The 20,658-nt window shown below is 33.9% G+C and overlaps 1 protein-coding gene across 1 annotated transcript; it reads right to left on the minus strand.

The window, feature by feature from the left end:
* Positions 1–13,631: 13,631 nt before the first annotated feature.
* Positions 13,632–14,977, minus strand: LOC100934874 (olfactory receptor 2G6-like). Its single transcript, XM_031961785.1, has one exon. The coding sequence runs from the start codon at positions 14,559–14,561 to the stop codon at positions 13,632–13,634; it is 930 nt and encodes a 309-aa protein (XP_031817645.1). The 5' UTR covers positions 14,562–14,977.
* Positions 14,978–20,658: the final 5,681 nt, after the last annotated feature.

Below are 20,658 nucleotides of genomic sequence, written 5' to 3' on the forward strand. Positions count from 1 at the left end.
GCTTCTCAGATTTCTTATCTTTATCTAGTCCCGGCCAGTGCAAATATCAGGTACTGCTCTGGTCCACCCTTTCCACTGCTTCTACCAAAGAATTGGAAGATTCATGTGCCACTCACTGGCTCTCCTCCAGGGCTATCTTGAACCTTTCTAGCTACAATCAAGCTCTTTCTAATGTAGCCCCTTATACTTCTATTCTTTCCCCCAATAATTTTTGCCCACTTGGGAACTCTTTCACTGTGTGAAGAAACATGTTACATTTGCAGTCCCAACACCTAACTTAGTATCTGACATACAGTAGATGTTTAATAAAAATGTTTTTGATTGACTGATTGATTGATTACTTAATTGGATTACTCACAGGGAATATGTAGAATTTGCTTTAGACATTAACTCCACTTATGAACAGAGCACAAACTGTGTAAAATAAATGTTATTCTTAACTGCACAACTGAAGTGCTCAGTTTGATTATCTGTTATCTGTGAGCAGCATTCAGTATCTTTCAATCACTAAGTGCCAGGACTTTTCCATCATAAGAAACCTACAAACATTATCTTCTCTTTCCCCTTACATCCTAAGATCATGGACTTAGAGTTGCAAGAGATTTAGAGATTTTGTAGTTCAACCTCCATTTACAGATAAAGAAACTGAAACCTTCAATGTCAAGTAATCTCTCCAAGGACTGGTTGTTGTCCTTCATTCTCAAAAAGGATCCACATGATGTCACTTTGTTAGAGTTGAGGTATAGTGTGTCCTACTGTGACAGATTAGACTAATATGAGCTCAGAGTGCTCTGCTACAGGTAGCTAGGTTGGCACGGTGGATAGAGTTCAGGGCCTGGAGTCAGCAAGACTGGTGTTCAAATCTATTCTCAGACATTACTGATCCTGAACAAATCAATTAATCTATTCACCTCAATGTCTTTACCTGTAAAATGAATTGGAATAGGAAATGGCAAACTACTTCACTGTCTCTGCCAAGAAAACCCCAAATAGGGTTATGAAGAGTTGGACATGACTAAAATGGTTAGAAAAAAACAAAAACATGGGGATAAGAATGAAAGAAAGTGAAAAAAGTTATTTCAGAAATTGATTTGAGATAAAGAATATAGATGATAAGGAAAGAAAAGTTTACCTTCCTTTTGACAATCAGAGGATATTCCTTGTTTTCTACTCCAGCAAGGAAAGGAAAGGAAAGAATAAAGATGAAATCTCCTCCTCTTCCTCATTCGTCTCCCTTTATTGTTCCTCCTTCATAATGAGCATTTAATAATTACTTGTTGTTGATTGAGTTACAAAAGGCATTTGAGAGTATTAAACTCAGTCCTATTTCAGAAGGGCACGCAAATCATTGATGTAAATTAGTTTTAATATTAGACACAGTGTAATTAATACAAAATAATACCTGTCATTTTAATGAACTTTTAAAAGTACCATTGCAAGGCATCACAAAAAGTAAATGTTTCTGCTACAGATGAGAAAATGAGTCACAGAAAAGTGAGGTGATTTAATCAATATCATATAATTAGTTAAAATTCAGGTGCCCTCAATGTTCCTTAATGAGCAACATTTTAGATGGCTAATTACTACCACATTCCCTGACTGCAGGTCATGAGTCTTTGACACACAGATTCAAGGTTCTCCTCCATAGGAATATTTTTGAGGGTAGTTTTTTTTTTTTTTGAGGAAGTAAGCTGATAGATTGGAGCACTGAATAGGGAATTGGACTTTAAATCAGGATTGATCAATCAACAGCTAAACATTTATTAAGTGCCCACTTGCCAGGCACTATGCTAAGGGCTGGACAAATAAAGAAGGGCAAAGATCAATACTTTTTCCTGAAGACCTCATAGTCTAATGGTGGAGATAATATGCAAGTTACATACAAAAATAGATAGGATTACACATAGATATAGATATGAATCATATATATGAACAGACACATACACAAATATATGTATATATGTATATATATACATATATATAATATACATATCTGAACAATTGGAAATAATGAATAGATGGAAGGTACTAGAATTCAGGGAGATCTTAGGATGACCTAGATTCAAATCTTACCTCAAACACTCATTAGCTGTGTGATCCTAGACAAGTCACATAGACTTTCTCAGCCTCAGTTTCTTAATCTGTAAAATTAGGATAATAATATTATAGGGTTGTTCTCAGGATCAAATGAGAGCATTATGTAGAGTGTTCTGCAAACCTTAAGTTGTTTTACAAATGTTGGTTGCTATTAATTTTAGATTTCTTCAGGGTCTGAAGGACTCTCCACTGCACAAATAATTTCTCTCCCTCTCCCTCCACCCCTCTTGAACCTCTTCAAGATCCATCCTGCCTTTCCACTCTTCTTATACCTTACTCATGTCCATATGTTCTTCAATCCAATGGCACTGACCTCTTTGTTATTCCACAAACAAGACACTACACTTCCAAGTTCCTGGCATTTTCTCTGTTTGCCTCCCATATCTGGAATGCTCCCTCCTCATTTCTGCCTCCTGGCTTCCCTGATCTATCTTCTACATGGAATCTTTCCCAACCCATTTTAATTCTAATGTCTTTCTCCTGTTAATATTTCCCACTTAACCGGTATATAGCTTGTTTGTATATATTTGTGTTTTCTTCCATTAGATTTTGAGATCCTCAAAAACAGGCATTGTCTTTAGTTTCTTTTTGTCTTCCTAGAGATCAGTTCCATGCTTGGTACATAGTAGTTGCTTAATAAGTGTTTATTGATTGGTTGATTTTCTTAATACATATCCAAGAAACAACATTTGTTATCTTGCTCCCCAAAACTACTTCTCTTAAAGCCTTGCCTATTATATTTTGAGGATACTCCCCTTGCTTAACAAGTCAGAGTCATTCTCATCATTCATCCTCCAGTTAATGTCCGTTCTCCTGCCACAACAGCTCTCATGTTCATTCCCCCCATCCATTCATGTGGTCATTATTCTTGTCACATCTCATCAGCATCCAAACAACAGCGTCCAAACTGGTCTCCTGGTTTCCTAACTCTGCCCATTCAGCTGAATTATTATTCAGAATAATTTTCCTGAAGCCCAAAAAGGGCTTTGACATTCCCATACAAAGAAATCTACAGTGACTTCCACTTGACTCTGGAATAGGGGTGAGGAATATCCAACTTGCAGGCCACATAAGGGCTGTGAAATAATTTGCTAAGGCAATTACAGGTAAGTTGAAAGCCAGGTGCAACAGCTTCCTGTTGCTTGAGTTTTCTAAGTTGATAATTTTGTATGGCCCATGGGTGATGTTTCACATATATATATGTCCAAATAGCTCTTGACAGAATAAAACAAAGAAAATTTCTTAGCATGGTATGGAAAACTAACTATTTAGTATAGGCCAACCTGTTGAGGCTTATGACATTTTTAAATTATATTATCCTTAACCACAAAATCTACTTGTTCTTTGAACCTGGATTTCCACTTCTTTTCTGGGTCTTTGGCATGCGAGGAACATATTGTTCCAAAACTCTGGATCTTGAAACACTTTGCCTCTTTCAGGATTCAGGTGATATCACTTCTGATATGAAATCATTTTTGATTCCCATAGTTCTTAGAACAGATTCTCTCTCTCTCTCTCTCTCTCTCTCTCTCTCTCTCTCTCTCTCTCTGTCTCCTTTCTATCTTCCCCTTTTTGTTTTTCTCTGTTTCTCCTAATCCCCCTTATCTTACTTATCTGGCTACATGTTACATTACTCTACTACAATGTAAGATTCTTGAGAACATGGGTTGTTTTTGTTTTTGATTTTTAACACCTATAATATCACCAAGTAGAGCAGACATGGATTAAACATTTTTTAATTTGAAGTGTAGAGCTGAAGATCATCTTTACTCAAAATCATAAGAGTGCCCCTCTATATCTCTTCTTAAAACATCCATTCTCTATGACCCACATGGAAAATAATTTTAAATTTCCATTATTAATATCTGATATCATCTTACCTACGGACCAAAGGAAGGCTGTTCTTCTCATTATTTCTCACTGTAGATCCTGGATTATTTGAATTAATAGTCAAATATACTAATTTATAGCCAATCTATCAAAGTTAGAGGGAATCTAATACCTCATTGCCTTAATTGAGCATCCTGTTATGTGTATTGACATGTCTGGTTTGATATATGATAAAGAGAATTCTAAAGTACTGGTTTTTTCCTAGGAAGGGTAATGTCTATAATCAAATTGAAACTGTTTTGATAAATGAAGACAACAAGGGAATGGAAGCCAAGAGGGATGAAGGGCCTAGATTTAGGTAAAGGAATTATTTATATTGAGGACACTTCAGGGACCCGTGAGTTCCTACTTACTAATCAAGATCTAAATGATACCCTGGGGATAGCTGGTCTTGAGAGAAGTTTCTTTGGGAGTAATAGCTAACTACTTTTTGGACCTCAGGCTTTCAAAAGGAGGGCAGCCTTTTGGACTGACAGATACAAGTCTACCTTATGCCAAGACCTTATTCTATAGAATATAAACCATATATGTATCTATATAGTCTATAAGAATAGAACTGCTTCTATTCATTTCTGGTTAAATGTGAAAGAATTTTTGGATGTTTACTTATTATACCTTTTTAAAGGTTAAAGCATGGTATGGAAAACTAACTATTTAGTATAGGCCAACCTGTTGAGGCTTATGACATTTTTAAATTATATTATCCTTAACCACAAAATCTACTTGTTCTTTGAACCTGTTATTATACCTTTTTAAAAATGATGTGGGAAAACTTAAGTGTACTGCGAAGAAGAAAAATTGTCAAAGGGCTGAAACTGACTCTCTGTGGAAATGATTAAAAATGGGGGTTGTTTAAATTAGAGAAGATTTTATTATTTTTAGGAAAATTAAAGGCTTCTATAAGAAGACAAAGGTAAAAACATTATTTTTCATACATGAAATCATTTTAAAAAGTAAAATATTGCTACAGTTTATATAGCACTCTACCTCATAAAGAACTTAATGCGTTTCTTCTGTTAATTAAGCTTGGGAAATGTCTTCAAGTTGAGTAAAGAGGTTTGGACATGGTCAGTGACCTATGTAAGGTCAAAGAGCTCCTTAATATCAAGGTTTATAGTGGAATTCAGTTCTTCTGACTCTAAAAGACAACATGGCACAGTGGAAATATCACTCACTTTAGGGTCAGAGAGCCTTGGTTCCAATCCTACTTTATACAATTGGTCATTAACTTCCAAGATTCATCTGTAGAAAGGATGGGAGAGCTTTTGTAGTCATTGTCATTGATGGTTCTTTATAATATGTATATGCTGTCTATTCTGACACTGATTTATTGAGCAGTTCCTATCTGTAAGGCATAAATGAAGCACTTTGAAGAATAAAAATAAGACACATGAAAAATTGGAAGCTCATTTTTCCATTCAACTCTCTATCATCTTTCTCTCATGATTGCAATTCTTCTACTCTCTCTTTAAACCTTCGGTGTCCTCCAATCCTCTAATCCTTACCCCAAACAGATGTCATATTCCAAATCACAGGGAACATAGAAACTTTCCAACTTGAGTTCCCTCACTTATTGTCAACTCCTTTAAATATCTGTTGGGGACTTGAGCTCTTTCCCTTCATTTCAGTATCAGAGAAACAGACATTCTGCTCTGAGTTATCAGAGAAACTTGTTGCAAAGATGTTTCTCAAGTTGACGGCTTCCCTTCTAATTTTAACTCAATTGATTTTGTTTATACAAAAGCTTTTTTGTTTAATCAAAGAAAAAATAATAATTTTATTTTTTCTCGTCTTCTTTATCCTTTATAGCAGGGGTCCTCAAACTACGGCTCACGGGCCAGATGCAGCAGCTGAGGACGATTATCCCCCTCACCCAGGGCTATGAAGTTTCTTTATTTAAAGGCCCATAAAACAAAGTTTTTGTTTTTACTATAGTCCGGCCCTCCAACAGTCTGAGGGACAGTGAACTGGCCCCCTATTTAAAAAGCTTGAGCACCCCTACTTTATAGGATCATGAAATCTTTTTCACTCATCTATAGTTTTAAAAGTTATTTTCTTCCTACTTCTTCAAATTTATTTATTTTTTTCATAATTATAACTTTTTATTGACAGAACCCAGGCCTGGGTAATTTTTTACAACATTATCCCTTGCACTCACTTCTGTTCTAACTTTTCCCCTCCTTCCCTCCACCCCTCCCCCAGATGGGAAGCAGTCCTATACATGTTAAATATGTCACAGTATATCCTAGATACAATATATGTATGCAGAACCAAACAGTACTCTTGTTGCACAGGAAGAATTGGATCCAGAAGGTAAAAATAACCCGGGAAGAAAAACAAAAATGCAAACAGTACATTCATTTCCCAGTGTTCTTTCTTTGAGTGTAGCTGCTTCTGTCTATCATTGATCAATTGAAACTAAGTTAGATCTCTTTGTCGAAGAAATCCACTTCCATCAGAGTACATCCTCATATAGTATCATTGTTGAAGGATATAATGATCTCCTGGTTCTGCTCATTTCACTTAGCATCAGTTCATGTAAGTCTCTCCAAGCCTCTCTGTATTCATCCTGCTGGTCATTTCTTATGGAACAATAATATTCCATAACATTCATATACCACAATTTACCCAACCATTCTCCAATTGATGGGCATCCATTCATTTTCCAGTTTCTAGCCACTACAAGCAGGGTTGCCACAAACATTTTGGCACATACAGGTCCCTTTCCCTTCTTTAGTATCTCTTTGGGGTATAAGCCCAGTAGAAACACTGCTGGATCAAAGGGGATGCACAGTTTCATAACTTTTTGAGCATAGTTCCGAATTGCTCTCCAGAATGGCTGGATGTGTTCACAATTCCACCAATAGTGTATTAGTGTCCCTGTTTTCCCACATCCCCTCCAACATTCTGCATTATCTTTCCCTATCATTCTAGCCAATCTGACAGGTGTGTAGTGGTATCTCAGAGTTGTCTTAATTTGCATTTCTCTGATTAATAATGACTTGGACCATCTTTTCATATGGCTAGAAATAGTTTCAATTTCTTCATCTGAGAATTGTCTGTACATATCCTTTGACTATCAATTGGAGAATGGCTTGATTTCTTATAAATTAAAGTCAGTTCTCTATATATTTTGAAAATGAGGCCTTTATCAGAACCTTTAACTGTAAAAATGTTTTCCCAGTTTATTGCTTCCCTTCTAATTTTGTCTGACTTAGTTCAAATTTATTTTTAATGCGAACTTTTATATCTATGTCTTTATTCCAATTAGCTATTTTTTTCAAAATACGCAGATAGTTTTCAACATTCACCCATGCAAAATATTATATTCCATTTTTTCTCCCTTCCTTTCCCCATCCCTCCCCTAGAGAGCAAGTAATAATATATGTTAGACATATGTAATTCCTCTATACATATTTCCACATTTATCATGTTGAACAAGAAAAATCAAATCAAAAAGGAAAAAAAAAGAAATAATACAAAAAAGCAAGAAAACAACAACAAAAAAAGTTAAAATATTATGTTGTGATCTACATTCAATTGCTACAATTCTCTTTCTGGATGATTATGGCTCTATGCATAACAAGACTTTTAGAATTGTCATGAATCCACTCATTGTTGAAAAGAGTCACATTCATCAGAATTGATCATCCCATAATCTTGCTATTGCTGTGTACTATGTTCTCTCGATTCTACTCACTTCACTTAGCATCACTTAGTTCATGCAAGTCCCTCCAGACTTTTCTGAAATCATCCTGCTGATCATTTCTTACAGAACAATAATATTACATAACATTCACATACCATAACTTATTCAGCCATTTTGCAGCTGATGGGCATCCACTCAGTTTCCAGTTCTTTACCACTACAAAAAGGGCTACTTCAAAAATTTTTTTGCATATATACATTCTTTCCTCTTTTTTGTGATCTCTTTTGGATATAGATCAAGCAAAGACACTGCTGAATCAAAGAGTATGCACAATCTGATTGCAATTTGGGTATAGTTCCAAATGATCCAAATGGTTGGATCAGTTAACAACTCCACCGACAATGTGTCAGTGTCCCAGTTTTTCCACATTCTGCAACATTTATCATTATCTTTTTCCTGTAATCTTAGCCAATCTGAAGGATATGTAGTAATACCTCAGAACTGTATTAATTTGCATTTCTCTGATCAATAGTGATTTAAAGTATTTTTTCATGTGATTAAAGATGGTTTTAATTTATTCATCTGAAAATTGTTTATTCATATCATTTGACCATTTATCAGTTGGAGAATGGCTTGTATTCTAATCACTTTGACTCAATTCTCCATATATTTTAGAAATGAGACCTTTATCCCAATCCTTGAATATAAATTCCCCCCTCCACCCCAAGTTTCCTGCTTGCTTTGTAAACTTGACTGCATTGTATAGAATTTTTTTGTATAGAAACTTTTAAATATAATATAGTCAAAATTTTCCATTTTGCATTTTATAATATTCTCTAGTTCCTATTTGTCCATAAATTTCTTCCTTCACCACAAATCTTCTCATAACCCGACTCCCGACTCCCCGACTCCCGACTCTATTCTTTGTTTTTCTCTTTATCACTATGTCTAAATCATGAACCCAGTTTGACCTTATCTTGGTATATGATATTAGGTGTTGGTCAATGCCTAGTTTATGCCATACTATTTTCAAATTTTTCCAACAATTTTAGTCAAATTATTCTTAACCAATGCTAAATGGTTCTGATGGCCACTGCTTTTTAATATAGTTTTAGGTATGGTACAGCTAGGACACCTTCATTTGCATTTTGTTCAATAATTCTCTTGAAATCCTTGACTTTCAGATGAACTTTGCTATTATTTTTTCTAGTTCTGCAAAGTAATTTCTGGCTATCTGATTGATATAGAACTGAAAAATTAGATTAATTTAGATAGAATTGTCATTTTTGTTATAATAGCTCAGTCTACCCATGAGCACTTGGTACTCTCCAACTGTTTAAATCTGACTTTATTTTTGTGGAAAGTGTTTTGTAATTGTATTCACATAGTTCCTGACTTTGTCTTGGCAAGTACACTCCCAAATAATTTATTTTATCAACAGTAATTTTAAATGGAATTTCTCTTTGTATTTCTTGTCACTGGATTTTGTTGGTAACATTTAGAAATACTGATGATTTATGGAGATTTGTATCCTGCAATTTTGCTAACCTTATTGTTTCTAGTAGTTTTTTAGTTGATTCTCTAGGATTCTCTAAGTATACCATCATATTGTTTACAAAGTGATAATTTTATTTCCTTATTATTTACTCTAATTCCTTCAACTTTTTTTTCTCATTGCTAAAACTAACATTTCTAATACAATATTGAGTGGCAGTGGTAATAGTGGACAACCTTGTTTCACTCCTGATCTTATTGGGAAGAATTCTAGTTTATCCCCATTATATATGATGATTGCTGAAGGTTTTAGATAGATGCCATTGATCATTTTAAGGAAAACCCAATTTATTCTTCTGCTCTCTAGTATTTTTAATAGGAATGAGTATTGAATTTTGTCAAATGCTTTCTTTGCATCTATTGAGATAATCATTTAAGATTTGTATAGATCTGATTATTGATGTAGTCAATTATGCTAATAGTTTTCCTAATACTGTACCAGCATTCCTATTATAAATTCTGCTTGGTGATAGTGTATTATTCTGGTCATAATCTACTGTAATTTCTTTGCTAATACTTTATTTAGGATTTTTGTATCAATATTCATTAGGGAAATTGGTTCATAATTTTCTTTTTCTGTTTTGATCCTACCTGGTTTAGGTACCAGCACCAGATCTGCATCATAAAAGGAATTTAGTAAGACTCCTTATTTCCCTGTTTTTCTAAAGAGTTTGCATTGCATTGGAATTGATTGTCCTTTAAATGTTTTATAGAATTAATTAGTAAATCCATCTGGCCCTGGAAATTTTTTCTCAGGGAGATGATTAATAGCTTATTCAATTTCTTTTTTTCTAAAATGGGAGAATTTAAGCAATTTATTTCCTCCTCTTTTAATCTGAGCAATCTACATTTTGTAAATATTCATTCATTTCACTTAGATTATCAGCTTTATTAGCACATAGTTGGGCAAAATAATTCCTAATTATTGTTCTAATTTCCTCTTCATTAGTGGACAGTTTGCTCTTTTCATTTTTGGACTAGCAATTTCATTTTCATCTTTCCTTTTTCTAATCAAATTAACTGCAGATTTATTTATTTTGTTGCTTTTTTCATAAATCCAACTCTTAATTTTGTTTATTATTTCAATAGTTTACTTATTTTCAATTTTATTAATCTCCCCTTTTATTTTTAGAATGTCATTTGGTAGTTATTTGGGGATATCTATGTCACATTTATTTTGAATTTATTAGGAATATAGTGTCAGAGCTTGGTAAGTTCACACTTATTTCCAGTTTTCCTACCAGTCTTTGAATAGAGAGCCCTTTGCCAGCAGTTGTCAGGTTTTGATGTGACTATATACATATACACATATATATATATATATATATATATATATATATAGCTACATGATTTATATCTAATTGATTCTCCTGATCCTCACCCTCCTACCCATTTTTGGACAGTATAAATTATTTTAGATGATCATTGCTTTATATTGTAGTTTGATATTTGGCACTAGTGGGTCCTTCTTAATTCCCAATTTATTTCATAATTTCTCATAAGGTTATTGACCATTTGTTTCTTTAAATAAATTTTATTACTATTTGTTTCTTAATCTCTTAATAAATCCTTTGCAGTTTAATTGGTAGGGCATTGAATAAATAAATTTATATATGTAGTATTGTTTTCTTTTAGTGGCATAGACTGACCATAATGATTTAGTATTTCTTTACTTAGTTTTGTTTCTATTTTTGTAAAAATTTCTTTGTAGTTGTACAGTTAGATCTCTATAGTGCAATAAGAAATATTGTATTCAGATTATTTGAATACACAGTTCTTGTTTTCATTGGGCTAGAGCTTTGGGCTATAGTTTGCAGACTCCATTCTTTCCCCATTTTTGAGAACTAAAATGGCTATTCTTCCTCAGTTCTGTGTCATGGCCCCCATTCTCCATGATGTGTCAAAGGTGAGGAACTGTTTTGTAAGTTTTTTTTTGTATCCACAGCACTTCGTATAGTGCTTGTTACATTGATTTTGAAATGGCAGTGCCTGACAATTCATTTTCTATTGCTGGATTCCTTGACTTCTGTTCAGAAGGGCTATGTTTCTGTTTTCATTGGCACATAATAAGCTATTAACAGATGATTATGGATTGGCTATTGCCTGATAATTGCTGGGCAGTCATATTTGCCTGTTTTTTTTTTCAGAACCTAGGAATATAATATATCTGGGTCAAGTGATTTGAATTCATTAAGAGTGGTAAGGTGCTCTCATAATATATTTTTTATGCACTATTCTTGATGAATACATAATATCTTATGCATTCAATTATCATTTATTAATAGGTGAGATATAAATCTACACTTACATCAATTCTCTATTTCCCATACCTCAATCTCCAACTACCTGCTAGATATCTTTGCTTGGGTGTCCAATAGACATCTCAATGTCAATTCATTCAGAGATTGAATTCATGATATTTCTTCCTACATCCATCCAATCTTAACTTTCTTTCTTTTGAGGGACCAGAATCCTTCCACTCAACTCATTTGCAAACTTGGCATTATCTGTGGCTTCTTCCTTCCTGTTGTTATACACATAGCATACTTTCTGCCTTCACACAGCCTTACTTTTTCATTTCTGGAACCATAATGAAATCAATACTGCCATTGTCACTGGAAAGGATATGTCAGATAAAATTTCAATTATTATAAACAAATTCTAATCCTATGCAGACCATTAAAGAAACAAAGGAAGTACATCATCAAACTTTTTGAACATAAATAAAAGGCAAAGTCAGGAAAAAACCCTCTAATTCACTTTTTTTTTGTTTCTCAAGTAGAGTGTATTCTAGATCCAAAGTATTCTAGGGTCTGCATCAACTTGAACAAACTTATGAGCCCCCACCAATATTTTTACCTGTATTAGTCATTGAGTAGGCACAATTAGTTCATATCAAAGGCATTTAATAAAAAAAATCAGAGTAAGAAAATCATTTATTAAAATAGGATAGTAAAAAAAGTAGCAACAAAATATTTCCTTTATGAATAGGTTCACATTGTGTTTTAAGACTTAGAAAGTCATTTGTGTTGATTTTTATCATATATTACTCACAATAATTCTATGAGGTAGATATTTTTATTATACACATTTTACATATAAAATATCTGAATCTAAAAGAGTGTTATAGACTAGGATACTAATGAGACTAAGGAACCCCAAATTAACTCCCTATTTTCTCTCAACACCAGCTACAACTGCTGTGAGAAAGAACTTATAAAGCAGACCTTGAGCAATCTGAGTTATCTTTACTTCAAGATATATTCAAAATATATTGTTGTGAGGCTGAACTGTAAGCAATTCAGATAAAGAGAATAAAAAATTAGCTTTAAGACTCTGAAGGTGAACTCTCAAAAACTCAGAGAACTTCCTTGATGATTGCTTTTATTTTCTTCATCATTAACTTTTACTTATTATTTTTTAACTACTTAAAATGAAATTGCCTTGGTGGTAATTTTCACTTAGGGGTTATTTAAATGTTCTTGGAAAGGTATTGTTATTTGAATTGCCAGGCTCTGAATAATGCATAGATTTTGATATATAATCATGGCTGTGATCGATATAATTCAACTATGAAGTGTCTAACAAAGAATTCAAACCCATATTTTCCTAACTCAAAATACAATGCTTTATCCATCCCATCCACCCCAAATTCATCACTTTATACACCTGTGGCAAATGCAAACGTCGTAAGTGAGAAGAATTGACATAAGTAGGGAACAAGTATGAAGGGATAGAGATTCAAGGAATGAATAAATAAAACCTATGAGTGAAAATGCAGAATTGAAAAAAACACATACAGATAGGAAATCTACGTGGGTAGTTATAAATATAGGAAAATTGTGACCAGAGAATGTATACAGAGGGCTATGTACAAATGGAGACTTTTGGTGAGGCAATGTGCATGGCAGGACACATACTGGGAACACAGGTCATTAGGGAACAAGCATGAAGAGGTCAATCCATGCCTCTGACTCAGCTGGGCTATCAATATTTCATAATGATGCCATTCTGCTGTTTCAGTTGGGCCTTCTATTGCTCCATGAAGTTTCAACATGGCCATTTCTGTGTTCTAAAAAGACCAATATGGCAGCATAGAGAGGATGGGTTGGAGAACTGTGCAATATATGCATTCACGGATGTACTGTGATCTGGGTCGCTAGAGCTAACAATCAAGTCAATGGGATCACATATCTATTTAACAGAGTTCTCATATCTTTATATCTATACACACATAAAGATACAGATATAAAGACATCTATCTTATCTATTTAAAATAAATTTATCTAACAGTAAAGAAGAGAAAAAAATAATGATTACAGAATTTCATTGCTTTTGTGAGGAGACAAAGGAAGACAGGCATTGAATAGATGGCAGTTTTTTAGAGTTATCTGAAATGATAACAACTGTCTTTATTCATATGTAGTACAATTTTTCTTATCTAATAGTCTTTTCCAGGTACCAGCTTTCTTAATGCTCCCTTTACATCTTTGTTCCTCAGGGTATAGATGAGGGGATTTAACAGAGGTGTGACCACAGTGTAGAAGAGGGAGACAAATTTTCCCTGGTCTTTGGACTTACTTTTAGCTGGCTGGAGATACATGAAGGTGATGGTCCCATAGAAAATTATTACAACTATCAAGTGAGAAGAACAAGTCCCAAATGCTTTACGACGTCCTGATGCAGATTTAATTCTCAATATGGCTTGAGTGATGTACCCATAGGAAATCAAAATGAGAGAGACAGGTACCACAAGAAAAACCACACAAGCCACAAAAAGCTCATCTTCATTGAAAGTTGTGTCTACACAAGCCAATTTGATCATCACTGGCACCTCACAGAAGATGTGATCAAGCTGGTTATGACCACATAGAGGAAGCTGTATAGTGAGAGAACACTGGATCAGAGAGGTAATGAGACCACTGAGCCATGCCGTGGCAGCCAGAGACATGCAGAGTCGAGGATGCATGATGACTGCATAGTGCAAGGGGCGACAGACAGCTGCATAACGGTCATAGGCCATGACAACTAAGAGAATACACTCAGTGGATCCCAACCCCATGGCCACATACAGTTGAGCTACACAACCAGTATAGCTCACAGTCTTGTCTTTGCTTCTCATTGTGAACAGTAACTGTGGGGCCACGGTGGTAGTTAAGCAGAGGTCTACAAAGGACAAATTGGTGAGGAAGAAGTACATTGGGGTGTGCAGCTTGGGGTCAATGCTAGAAACCAAGATGATAGTCATGTTTCCCACTAGGTTCAAGATGTAGAAGACCAAGATGACCACAAATAGAATTATTTCTAACTGGGGTTTGTCAGAGAAGCCCAAGAGAACAAAGCCCCCTTGAGAGCTTTTGTTTTGTTCCATTGACCTTCAGTTTTGAGTTCCTGTTGGGAGACTAAAGACACAATGAAATTTTGTTAATGTACCGAGGAAAGAAAACAATGAGAGTATATCAATTCAGGTCAATAAGCCTTTTTAAAGGACTTTTTATATACTAGTTGTTGTGATAAGTAGTGGGTATAAGAAAGGTAAAAATTGTGTCTGTTTCCAAGGAACCTATTGTTTAATAGTGAAGACAACATGCAAACAACTCCATACAAACAAAACACACACACAAAAGAGTGTGTGTGTGTGTGTGTGTGTGTGTATGTGTGTGTGTCTGTATTTGGGTTTCAATTGTACACTTCTTGGCTGGTTTCCTCATGGATAGAATGAATGGGTAAAACATGTTTTCTCTAAGATCTTTTAAATTTAAGATATTCTAAGTTGCTGGTTATAAAATAAACCCACATAAGTCATCAGCATTCTTATATATCACTAACAAAATCCAACAGTCAGAGTTACAAAGAGAAATTCCATTTAAAGTAACTACTGATAATATAAAATATTTAGGAATCTATCTGCCAAGGGAAAATCAGAAACTTTATGAGCAAAATTACAGACCACTTTTCACACAAATTAAGTCTGATCTAACCAATTGGAAAAATATTAAATGCTCTTGGATAGGGCGAGCAAATATAATAAAGATGACAATATTACCTAAACTAATCTATTTATTTAGCGCTATACCAATCAGACTCCCAAAAAACTATTTTAATGACCTAGAAAAAATAACAACAAAGTTCATATGGAAAAACAAAAGGTCAAGAATTTCAAGGGAATTAATGAAAAAAAAATCAAATGATGGTGGCTTAGCTGTACCAGATCTAAAATTATATTATAGAGCAGCAGTTACCAAAACTATTTGGTATTGGCTAAGGAATAGATTAGTTGATCAGTGGAATAGATTAGGTTCAAGGGATAAAACAGTCAACAAATATAGCAACCTAGTCTTTGACAAACCCAAAGATCCCAGCTTTTGGGATAAGAACTTACTGTTTGATAAAAATTGCTGGGAAAATTGGAAACTAATATGGCAGAAACTAGGCATTGATCCATACTTAACGCCGTACACCAAGATAAGGTCAAAATGGGTTCATGACCTAGGCATAAAGAATGAAATTATTAATAAATTAGAGGAACATAGGATAGTTTACCTCTCAGACCTGTGGAAGGGGAAGGTCTTTATGACCAAAGCAGAACTAGAGATCATTACTGATCACAAAATAGAAAATTTCGATTATACCAAACTGAAAAGTTTTTGTACAAACAAAACTAATGCAGACAAGATTAGAAGGGAAGCAATAAACTGGGAAAATATTTTTACAGTCAAAGGTTCTGATAAAGGCCTCATTTCCAAAATATATAGAGAATTAACTCTAATTTATAAAAAATCAAGCCATTCTCCAATTGAAAAATGGTCAAAGGATATGAACAGACAATTCTCAGATGAAGAAATTGAAACTATTTCTAGTCATATGAAAAGATGCTCCAAGTCATTATTAATCAGAGAAATGCAAATTAAGACAACTCTAAGATACCACTACACACCTGTCAGATTGGCTAAGATGACAGGAAAAAATAATGATGATTGTTGGAGGGGATGTGGGAAAACTGGGACATTGATTCATTGTTGGTGGAGTTGTGAACGAATCCAACCATTTTGGAGAGTAGTTTGGAACTATGCTCAAAAAGTTATCAAACTGTGCATACCCTTTGATCCAGCAGTGTTACTACTGGGATTATATCCCAAAGAGATTATAAAGAAGGGAAAGGGACCTGTATGTGCACGAATGTTTGTGGCAGCCCTTTTTGTAGTGGCTAGAAACTGGAAACTGAATGGATGTCCATCAGTTGGAGAATGGCTGAATAAATTGTGGTATATGAAAATTATGGAATATTACTGTTCTGTAAGAAATGACCAACAGGATGATTTCAGAAAGGCCTGGAGAGACTTACATGAACTGATGCTGAGTGAAATGAGCAGGACCAGGAGATCATTATATACTTCAACAACAATACTAGATGATGACCAGTTCTGATGGATCATGCCATCCTCAGCAACAGATCAACCAAATCATTTCTAATGGAGCAGTAATGAACTGAACTAGCTATGCCCAGAAAAACAACTCTGGGAGTTGACTAAAAACCATTACATTAAATTCCCAATCCCTATATTTATGCACACATGCATTTTTGATTTCCTTCACAAGCTAATTGTACAATAATTCAGAGTCTGATTCTTTTTGTACAGCAAAATAATGTTTTGGTCATGTATACTTATTGTGTATCAGTTATATTTTAATATATTTAACATCTACTGGTCATCCTGCCATCTAGGGGAGGGGGTGGGGGGGGTAAGAGGTGAAAAATTGGAACAAGAGGTTTGGCAATTGTTAATGCTGTAAAGTTACCCATGTATATATCCTGTAAATAAAAGGCTATTAAATAAAAAAAAAATAAATTTAAGATATTCTGTGCCTCTCTAAGTAGTCAGTCTTCTATGAAAAAAATCAATTGAGTCCATTGATTTCACATACCCCTAATAACAGCTATCATGGCTGAATTTCAATTTTCTGTTCCTGCAAACAAATTTCTGTGTCAAATGTAACTGCCTTCAAGTCTTCATTTTAAAAGGCATTCAGTCTCAACCTTGTAGTATTATGTGAGGATAACAGGGTTATTAAGCTCAACTTAAATTGTTTATTTTGTATATTTCAGAAAGAATTTATTATACTGAATTCTGAAAGTGTAGAATGAGTTTTGTGAGAACAGTAAAAATTAACATTTTTATAGTGTTTGGGGATTTACAAAATACGTTTCTCTACATGTGACATACATAGTGAAAGTATTATTCCCAATGGACAGAAGAAGAAAATGAGGGCAGATAGGATAACTAATAATAATGATGATGATAACTGACATTTACATGCTGCTTTAAATTTGCAAAGCACTTTCTTAGATTATTACATTTGATACTCATAATAACTGGGTGAATTATATTTGCAATCATTTTTATTTCCATTTTATTCTAAGATAGGGAATCAAAGTTCTTTGAAGTTAAATGATTTGTCTATGGTCACATAGTGTGGGAATTCGAACTTGGATATTCTGACTCTAGACCCATTGTTCTTTTCAATAAATTTCACTGTTTTTAGGAATAATGTTTCAAAAAATATTTTCAAACAAATATTTGCATCTCTCTTTCCAATCATCTTCCCCCTTTTCCTTCCCATTGAGAAAGCAGGAAAACAAACTTCTGTTTCAAATATTTCAAGTCAAACAAAACAAATTCTCATGTAAGCCATGTTCAGAATGAAAAGAAAATGTGCTTCAATCTGCACTGTGGATCCATCAGTTCTCTCTGGAGCTGAAGAACATACTTTATTATGAGTCCTTTGGGATTGTGGTCAATTATTTTCTTGATCAGTTCCCAAGTTTTTGAAAATTGTTTTTCTTTACATTGTTATAGAAATATTTTTGTACATTAAAAATAATTCATTAGACAGTACAAAAAATATAGACCAATTTAAGCAAGTTTTTACTCTTCCTACTCGGCTATAGAACAAATTCTAGAGTATTCATTCCATCCTTCATAACTGCCTTGGGCTCTGCACTTTTCAAAGATCCATCACTTTATAATTTTGTTGGCAGATGTGATAACAACAACAATAATAATGACCTACATGTGTATATATAGTTGTAATTTTCTAAGCCTTTCTGTACAATAGCCTTATGGTACAAAAAAGAGCAGACCGTATAATTATATCCATTTTCCAGGTAGGAAAACAAATGTCTAAAATGGATACATATCAAAGGTTGCACAGCTAATGTTAGATTCTGACAATGAATCCAATTCTCCCAACCCAAAATCTGAAACGTTCCCAGTATATCTGGGTTCCTGACAACAACAAAACAACAATAGAAGTTGTTGATGAGTTATTTTAGTCATATGTGACTCTGTGACCCCATTGGATTTTTTTTTTGGCAAAGATCCTAGAGTGGTTCACCATTTCCTTCTTCAGCTCATTTTACAGATGAGGAACTGAGGCAAACAGAGTTAAGTGACTTTCACACAGTCACACAAGTAGTAAACATCTGAGGCTGGAGTTGAACTTATGAGGATGACTTCTCCAGATTTCAAGTGCAATACTCTATCAATTGCACCACTTAAGGTCTGCTTTATGGTTTACAAAGTCACTCATATTGAATGAAGTTATAGGCACATGGGAGTCAAACCTTCTATGTTTTAGGGGCTAGCAGGAATAGAACCTACTTCTGATTGTCTTATATATCATATAACCCAACACAATGTATTGCAGACATCCAAGCCAGAAGAGTCATATTTTATTCACCTAATTCTTTAATTACCACACTTTATTCACTTAATTCTAAAACCTTATTTCTTAGCAAAACTCATTGAGATTGTGGAAAATTTTTATGAGATAATGTAACTGCTTTATTTTATTATCCGTAATCTTAGAGCACTCCTTATATAATCAAGCTATTTTTATACATCTTCTGTGTATCAGGTACCACAAATATAAGTATAAACAATAGAATGATCCTTATTCACACGAAGCTAACAATTTCAACAAGTCACCAGTAAACTTAATCTTTTGAGGTCTCTTCTGCAAAGTCAAATCTATCATTGTTAGGGGGCTAAGCAGAACACAGTCTCATCATTGAAAAGAAAATGAAAAATACATGTTCTGTTGGAGAAAGGAATTCAACAAAATGGATACTCAGTTTGGAAACTAGTGGGATCTTCTATTTTAGTTAATAAATTGTGACAGATTCGAGATGTATAGAAGAAATATTTTTTTCATTTTCTAGTACTTAGAAAAAAATAATTATTTGCCTTCCAGAAATGACAGAGGAAAATCAGGATGAATCCTTTTCTTCCTCTTCCTCCTCCTCCACTTGTTAATAATAATATGATCATAAAATGAAAGAGGGTATCATAAATAATTTGTCTAAGATAAGAAAAGTTTAAAGTAGTTTGCATCAAAAAAATTAAAATTGATACAATCTAATTGTTATTATTAGTTGTAATATAACTAGTAATATTCAATAATCAGAAGCAATATACTATAGTATATAGGTCACTGGACTTCTAATCTTGAAGATGAAGCTTACAACCTGTCTTAGACCCTGGACAGCCTTGTGATCCTGGATAAAGCACTTAATATTCCTAATAGAGGCATCTATAAAATGCTTAAATTATACACATGACCTTTAAAGTCTCTGTTAAAGTAAATTCTAAAGTTAAAGTCAACTTTAACTCTATGATGATATAGTGTATTATAAACGATAGTCTTTGATAGACTCAGAAAGAGTTGATTTCACATTCCAATTCCCATAAATACTGACTGTATGTACCTGGGATAGTCCCACAAATGCTGGGATAGTTGTATAAACTCTTAATGCCCCCAGATAGCTATGACTATAAATTGCAGAATAATAATGAAGGTGTTTTGGAAAAGGCTACCTTTAAGTCAGAAATCTTACTAAGAAATTTCCCCTCTGATGATAATCTTTACCTTGATGACAAAACAGATCTGGATAAAAGATTTTTAAGTGAAGTAATTAAGAGAATAAAATTGTGATTGCAATTAAATTGTGATTATAACCCTAAGTGTTAAATGGAATACTTCTTTCACACTTGACTTTGGAAAGCCATCTCCTGCTGAATCTAACTAGGATATGAGAATTGAGTCTGACTGCTATGCTTATAGATCCAGTAGTTTTGTTATTAACTTAATCTTTGAAATCAACTTAATTCGATTCTCAAATCATGTACAATTGAGCAAGCATTAACTTGATCTTGTTATAACTGCATGAAATTGTACTTTGGGGTATCGCATGGAGATAAAAATAACTCAGTATCAAGTGACTTTGATGCCATAGTCTAACAACACTTTGATTTAACCTTAAAGATTTTTCAAAATCAGAGAGAATTCTTTCATCTGTGTTTTGGTTTTAGGAGTCTCATCTATTTCATTGTTTCTCTCAAATTTAAGCTCTCAGTCCTATCTCTCTTGATTGTCAATACCACGTCATTTGCTTGCTGTGCATCTTT

This window comes from Sarcophilus harrisii, chromosome 3 (genome assembly GCF_902635505.1).
Source record: "Sarcophilus harrisii chromosome 3, mSarHar1.11, whole genome shotgun sequence".
Taxonomy (NCBI): Eukaryota; Metazoa; Chordata; class Mammalia; order Dasyuromorphia; family Dasyuridae; genus Sarcophilus; species Sarcophilus harrisii.